Genomic DNA, 8,008 nt, shown 5'->3' on the forward strand with positions numbered 1-8,008 from the left:
TCTATAACAAAAAAAAAAATATAAATATAATTATTTTTTTAATTTCACGTTATTTTTTTATTAAAAGATATTATAATAATTTTAAAAAAATCACACTTAATTTTTTTTTTTAAATTCTAATGATATGTTAGATCGACCTGGTCGTTGATTTTTAAACTTTTTAATACTTGAGAGATAAATTACACTACATTATAGATTGAGTATCCATTAGATATTAAGTGCATAATTTTATATTTTAAAATAAATAAATTTCTAAAAAATATAAAAGTTGAAAGCGCACACACACACAATTAGTTTATTTTATGCATTAAATCATTCATTCTTTATATTTTTGTAGAAACTTATTTATACTTTTGTTGTACTTGAAAATGAAAAATAAGTAATGAACCCAATAATATATTTGTTCAAAGATAATTAAACAATAATCAAGTTTCCTTTTTATATTAGTGCCCACAAAAACATTAATCCATCTAGGAATCAAAATAGCCACTTCTCTACTTTATTGCAAAGTTTTGATTTGCTTCAAATGACTTTTTATTTTCAACTAACCATTTTTTTACACCAACGAAACAGTATTCATTCCATTGAAATAATATTTTGAATAGAATGAGAAATTACTAACCATGTGTTTTAGTTGTTGAGATTCGGATGAAATTTATTGTCGAAGTTGTATATGGGAGGAAGGGACAGTTATTTGTTAGGGATGCATAAGTATTAAGATAAAAATAGGTATCGACCATATTGGTCATTCAAAAATTAGCATCCTATTTTAACTATGAATATAATTATATATTTTCACTAATATACAAACTTGTTTCAAGTATGAGACTTCCTCTACCTCTCAAGTTTTTTTTAACATAATAATTAAAAAGTTTTTCATAATAAAAGAAACATAAAAAATAAAAAAACTTTAAGATGTTTCAAAAAAAAATAAAGGAATCACATTTTAACTTAACTCAAATTCAATGTTTTAAATAACAAAAAACCCAAAAATTATAAATAAAGTTTTGACACTTTAAAAATCATACAAATGTTATACTATACATTAATATGTATGTATAAAATAAAATATTATACAATTTTAAAACTTTACAAAAATTTATAAAATTGATTTATTTATTAAATTTTTTTAATTTATCAATTTAATCATTAAAACTTAATATGAATCATGGATTATTAAATTAAGTAATTCTACTAAAAAAATTATAAATGGAGTAAATAGAACCCTCTCGTGATTTATATATTCAAAATATTTTTATAACAAATTTCAAATATTTAAGATGCTCCCTATAAAAAAAATAACAATTACTAAATAACTTATTTCTTTAATTCTATCAACTTGTGAGGAAAATAATGAGGTTATAACGTAGAGAACCTATAGCCTTAATTCAATACCTCACTCATAGTCTCATAGTCAAGAACAAATATCAAGGGGTGATTTGAGGAAGGTCCAAATCACTTGAACCCAAAAAAAGAGTTAGAGTTAGCATAGTCTTCCGGTTCATGATATATATACCTCCTTTTTTTATTTTATAAGTACACCTCCTTTAAAAAAAATAATTAAAATTTTAAAATATTCTTAATCTTTTGTTTTAAATTTTTTAATTTTACATCTATAATATTTAATTTAGAACTTTTTTTTTTAATATATTTTTCTTCCTTTTTTTCAATTTTTACATGCATTCTCTTATTTTTTCTTCACCCTACCTATTTTGGTAACATTTAAAAATTAAAATAAAAAAAAGGTGTATGAATAAGAAGAAGAAAGTAGCAAATTAAAAATTGAAAATGTAAATTTTTTTTTTTTAAATTATAATATTTTATAATTAAAAAAAAAAAGAAGTATACTTATAAAAAAAAAGGAGGTGTATATATCATGAGCCTAGTCTTCCCTTTTACAATTGGCCCAATTATAGTTCAGTGGTACACTTGCTCAAACGTTCTAGACATTTCCCATTTTTTTTATGGGCTCACTAGAAAGTGACTGGGCCTCCTCCGTTGTGTGGCCTCCTACAACGCTACATGGCACATTTCATTGCGGCTAGTAAAACTAAAATCGAAGAGGTAGATAAAACGACACAGCCACGTGGCAGCACAAAAATTCTCTTACGCTACGAGTTTGACACAAAACCGGTAGAGAAAAAAAATGTCCACACAAACAGCACTAGTTGCACTCTCCGCCCAGGCACAGGCTAAGGTTGCACATTCCCAAACCAAACACCCCTTAATTCTACTATATCCTTTAAGATAAGGTTTTCATTGTTTTGCAAATATCTTTCGCAGTAAAGGGGATGAACATTGTGGCAAAAGGGGTTTTTTCTGCCTAGTGATTTTGGGACTGAAACTGCATGAGTTGGACAAAACCGAGGAAGTTTGGTAGCTTGAAGTTTTACAAGCTATGGCTATTGCTACGGCCACCCTCTCTCTTCATTTTTGCAAATTCCCTCCTTCATCTTCTTCAATACGCCATCGCATCCCTTCTGGCCCAGGGTTCAACCTCTATTACCCTCCTGCCTCTCACAGGTTCAATGAAATGATATTCAAATTTCCAATTTTGACTCCATTGAATTTAATTCCCTTTGTCATCTCTTTATGTTTTATTGCTTGCAGATTTGCGTGTGTTGGTCCCAAGTGTTCATTAACGGACACTGATGTGCATTTGGATCATGTCTCGACGGATGAGGATGAGGCTCAGGGAAGAGGCTCTTCTGTGGATTGTCCGGTGCCGTTTGTTAAACTCAAAACTGATATTCTCGAGACTGAGTCCTTGAACTTGCTCGCAGAAGCCACATTTGTAGATACTCTCTTGACAGCATTGCCTGTAGGTTTTTTTATTTACCAAGTTTAGGGTGATGTTAAGCATTGATCACTGTTTCTGATCTTCCTATGGTGTGTTATGCAGGTTTTGTCCGAAGAAGAGCAACATGCCCTTTCAGCTACTCCAGCTCACCCGGCTGGGTTACATGGTGGGATGTGTTCTCACTTCTCACATCTTCATTTATCTCAATATTGTCCTAGTTCTATTATTACTCACTCATGTATTTACTTCAATCTCTTATCTATTACTCCCTTTTGGACCTATATATAAACAAAAAAATATGGTTAATTTTTTTTGGATTGAAATATAAGCAAATTTTAATAAGTCAACTTTATTTAATGATCTTAATCCAAAAGACCTTTATGGTAATAAATGAGAGCATTATCATGAATGTGGTTAGGTTAAGAATGCTTTAGGTAATGTATATTTTATGTGAAATTGTGAAAATTAAATGCAATTAGGACAGGCTAAGGGTGATCACAACTAAGTTGGCTTTCCAACAATTGGAGTTTATTTATTATTATTATTATTATTATTATTATTATTACTATTATTGTAGAAAAGATTACAATGATGGCAATGAGGACTGAAACTAAGTTCTCATGTATCTACCCAACCCTTCACCCTTAGGTCGATAATGAAAAACCTTCTATTGCACGGGATGATATTGACATGGTTCTTCGTTGGTTTCATATGCCTTCATGGATCTCTTTTTTTAACCTTGAAAGTTCTCTTATAAGCTTGGGGCCACAATCCAATAAATACAGTTTATTATAACTGTTATCTTCTCTAAGTTGAGCCAAAATGAGCTTATCTAAAAGATTGTATGATGCCTATCTTGTCCAGTGATTTTATTGTGCCTTTTGCCATCTATGTTTATTGATGACTGTGATGTTGAATCATCTAAGCTGCTCTTAACTTGAAGATTATATATTTTCAGCTTTTTATGCTAGTTGCATAGCTGCAAATGTAGTGGAGCAGCTTTGGAATTTTGCCTGGCCTTCTGCCATTGCCTTGATTCATCCAAGCCTTTTGCCAGTTGCTGTGATGGGTTTCTTCACCAAAGTGGCTATAATTGTTGGTGGTCCCTTGGTTGGCAAAGTTATGGACCATTTTCCAAGAATGTCTGCATATAATTGCTTAACCATCGTTCAGGCAAGTTGTTTGATAATCTATATAAATTCAAGCTAGATATAGCTCTTTTCCTAAAAGGGATTGTTCTTATTTTTCAGGCAGCAGCTCAGTTGCTATCTGCAACAATGATTATTCATGCCCATTCTGTGCGACCTACTTCATTGTCTAATCTGCTTCTGCGTCCATGGTTTGTCTTACTGGTTTCAGCTGGGGCAATTGAGAGGCTATGTGGTGTAGCTTTGGGGGTTGCAAATGAGCGTGACTGGGTTGTATTGGTATTGTCATTCAGTGTTTCTCCTGTTCCTTTGACATGTGATTTGTTACTTGAAAAATTGTGTTAGAATTAAATTTTGTTCTGATCCTGAGTGGCTTCTTTCTGCAGCTGGCAGGAATGAATAGGCCAATTGCACTTGCACAGGCAAATGCTGTTCTAAATCGAATTGATCTCTTGTGTGAGGTAATTATTTGTTTCTTTTTTTTTTTATATTTGCAATAAGTTGATTAGCTAGCTTCTACATTTTGTTGTTTTCAGAGCTCACTACCATTCCAATTGAGTGGAATATTCAGATATTGTCCGATGAAATATGAATTACATTAGCTTTCTTGGAAACTTATGAATTTGTCTACAGATAGCTGGGGCGTTGCTGTTTGGATTCCTTCTTTCTAAATTTCATCCTGTAATCTGCTTAAAATTTGCTTCTGGCTTAATGATGGGGCTTCTGCCTGTTACAGTAATTTCTCTGCCTTTCTTCCAGATCTATTACTTCCATAATTTATAAGTTGAATTTGTTTTCACTCTCCATTCTTAATTTGCAGATTGTTTTTACTTATTTAGCTAACAAGCTTTCTACCGGTGTTCTTGACCGGCCGAAACCTTCACAAACTTGTTGCAGAGCATTTAGTGAAGATTCTGCAACAGATGCTAACAATATAGGTATACTATTCTTTCTATAAGATTATCTTTGTCTGGATATCTTAAATATACTTACTTGCATCTGCTGGCAAACCAGTGTTTAAAGGTCTGGAAGCCATCAAGCTTGGCTGGAAGGAGTATTTGGGTCAGCCTGTTCTTCCTGCTAGTCTAGCATGGGTGCTCCTCTACTTTAATGTTGTTCTCACACCGGGCAGTTTGTTGACAGCATTTCTAACACAGCGTGGTATGTGAAAATATCCTCCATAGGACTTTTTTATGTTTGGAATTTTCTTATAACACGTAATTTGTTGCAGAAAGAATATAGTGAAACACCTGCTTTCAAGATTTTCAAAAGTTCCTGTCCATCATAAACACAGAATTGACAAGGATTTTCTATTTTGTTTAATTGAGAAACCTTTCATAATTTATTCGTTTGATGTGAGGTTCATTGTTGTAGTCTCTACAACTGTTTTGCCCATTAATCATTTTATTCCATATTTAGACCAACAATCATTGTCATTCTGTAATTTTTTTTTATCTTTCCTTTTCCTTGCTTTTTAGGGGGTGGGTGATTAATTCCTTTGGTATTTGTGCTAGGTCAAGATTTTATTTTTTTTACATTTTTCTGCAGGCTTACATCCTTCAATCATTGGAGGATTCAGTGGAATGTGTGCTTTTATGGGTGTTGCAGCAACATTTGTGTCTTCTACTCTGGTCAAGCAATTTGGCATTTTAAAGGTTTATTGTCTCTCTTTTAAAGTTTATTATTATTATTTTTATTTTGCAAGTGGGAAAGTTTGAGCACTTATTTTTTATTAAGTTATTGAGAATTTTTCTCTCTTTATCAGGCTGGGGCAGTTGGGTTGGTATTTCAAGCTTTACTTCTCTGCGTGGCTGTTGCTGTTTATCTGAGCGGATCAATTTCTCATCAGAGCCCTCTTCTTACTTTCTTATTTCTGATTGTAAGTCACTAAAGTATCATCACTGATCACATTAATGTTGAAGCTTATAAATTAGAATGGCCTGAATCATGTGAAGTGGGGTAAATCTGACAGGGATCCAAGTTCAGCTTACACTGAATTAGTGAGCTAAATTATGACATGGAATGTTCAAGATGTACGGTTCTAGGGATCCTTTTAGAGATTGATTATACTACTTCCATCCCTACATATAAGATCCTTTTTGGTAATTCATAGGAATTAAAGAAGTTGGTTAATTTAGTTTGTGACTTTAAATTTGTTAAAACTTTGTTTTATTTTTTTCAAAATTAACCTTAAGATTATTGGGACTCATCATCACACTCTTTCCACCTAATTAATTAATGTATGGAGAGATAATAGTGGTTATGGAGTTTATCTTACTAATTTGTAGCTAGTTATCTTCCCCAATTCTCACTAGACAGAGAATTTATCTTATTAAGTTACAACTTACAAGATTCATTGTCTATTGACTAAAAAAAATGTAAAGTAATTAAAGATATTTTGGTAAATAATAATTAATGCAAGATATAATTTGAAAAGAGTCTTATAAAAAGGGATAAGCTAATTTCTCAACAGGTTCCTATATTTTAAATTCTTATTTTCAATGCAATGTCCATTTGTTAGCAAACAAGACTTAGCTTGTGTTGAGAGGAAGTGTTCAGGACCTTCATTATTTTACCAAAAGGACAGGATATCAGTTCTGAAAAAAGAGTCAATAGCTCATTGAATATTTGTTACCGAATTGTAATATTTATCCATTTGTTGGAAACTTTCAGACTTTGGATTTTTGATCTGAAACTAACTTTTGTCACTTGTCCCATTGAATATTTGCACATAAACTGCTGTGCTTGTGTGTGCAGATTTTGTCACGGTTAGGACACATGTCATACGATGTCGTAGGGGCACAGATTCTCCAGACTGGAATCCCATCCTCCAAAGCAAATCTCATTGGGACGACGGAGATTGCTGTTGCTAGTTTGGCGGAGTCTATAATGCTGGGTGTTGCAATAATTGCAAATGATCCTTCTCATTTTGGATGCTTGGCACTGTTGTCTCTTCTATCAGTACTTGGTGCAGCATGGATGTTCTGTAGATGGATGTTGAATCCAACAGATGAACAAAAAAGCCTTTTTTCTTATGATCCTCAGTTTTGATATTTATGTAAGTATCCCTGGTATTTATTGTTTGTTGTTTAGGAGCATATTTTCTAGCTGACCTGTCTCTTACCATGTAAAAATGCCCTTTTTCTTATGATCCTCTGCTTTGATATGTAGGCAAGTATTCCATGTATTGCTTGTAGTTCATCATTTGGTAGAATTACCCTTTGGTTCCTATAGTTTCATAAACTTTATCTTTTAGTCTCTATAATTATAAACATTCCATTTCAGTCCTTGGACATGCCCTTTTTATTTCTTTAGTCTCTATAATTTCATAATTTTTACTTTTTTCTCTCTTAAATAATAGACAATAAAGACTAAAAGGAAACAAAAATGACGTGTAGGAATTAAAATGAAACATTTTTAACCAGAGACTAAAAGGTATAGTTTATAAAATTATAGGGATTAAAAGGGAAATTAAACCTTATGTAAAAATGTTCATGAACTGTTGGCACTTGTCTAATTGTTTTCTTATTTTTTGTTACAACAGAAGAAAACAAAAATTTGGTCTGTTGTTAAACATTGAGGCTGAATTTGAGATTTTGTTAAGTGTTGTTTATGATTATAACAGAGTCTGCAATAGATTGGGTGATGTAGAAAGCAAGGGATACAACAGTTTATGCATTCTCTTAACAGTTTTTTAATTTTATCTAACCATTAACTTGTGTCAATGCAGTTGTTCCATATCCAATGTGGACAAGAAAAGAACCAAAATATAGCATGGTGGGTGATTATCCACTTATACAGGAGCTTGAGGCATTTTCTTCTCGCCTGGCCAATGATGTTCATTGCATTGTATGGACAAATAGGTGGCTTTGCCTGAAATTCTGTAAATTTGTAACATTACCTTCATATTATATTAGTAGTGTACATGCCAATTGAAATAGTTAGGTCCTATACGTACAAACGTTTTGTAAAGCATTTATTCATACATTCTTTTCCGGGATTTAAAATCAAGGGTAGACTTGTTCCCCTAATTGATAGGGTTCAATGGTCCTTAGTGAAA

General features: G+C 32.1%; 1 protein-coding gene across 2 annotated transcripts; it reads left to right on the forward strand.

Moving 5' to 3' along the window:
- Positions 1–2,049: 2,049 nt before the first annotated feature.
- On the forward strand, positions 2,050–8,008 carry IREG3 (iron-regulated protein 3). 2 transcript variants are annotated; one of them, XM_083059691.1, is made up of 14 exons: positions 2,050–2,197; positions 2,284–2,523; positions 2,611–2,821; positions 2,903–2,966; positions 3,759–3,977; positions 4,055–4,227; positions 4,335–4,409; positions 4,582–4,683; positions 4,769–4,886; positions 4,963–5,109; positions 5,497–5,603; positions 5,714–5,827; positions 6,706–7,006; positions 7,679–8,008. In XM_083059691.1, exons 2-13 carry the CDS (start codon positions 2,399–2,401, stop codon positions 6,997–6,999), a joined length of 1,749 nt encoding a protein of 582 aa, XP_082915817.1. In that variant the 5' UTR covers positions 2,050–2,197; positions 2,284–2,398; the 3' UTR covers positions 7,000–7,006; positions 7,679–8,008. The 2 variants fall into 2 exon arrangements, with proteins under 2 accessions (XP_082915817.1, XP_082915816.1); XM_083059690.1 differs by having other exon boundaries at positions 2,152–2,523.

This window comes from Cajanus cajan, chromosome 7, assembly GCF_000230855.2.
Source record: "Cajanus cajan strain Asha chromosome 7, NIPB_CcT2T_4, whole genome shotgun sequence".
Lineage (NCBI taxonomy): Eukaryota > Viridiplantae > Streptophyta > Magnoliopsida > Fabales > Fabaceae > Cajanus > Cajanus cajan.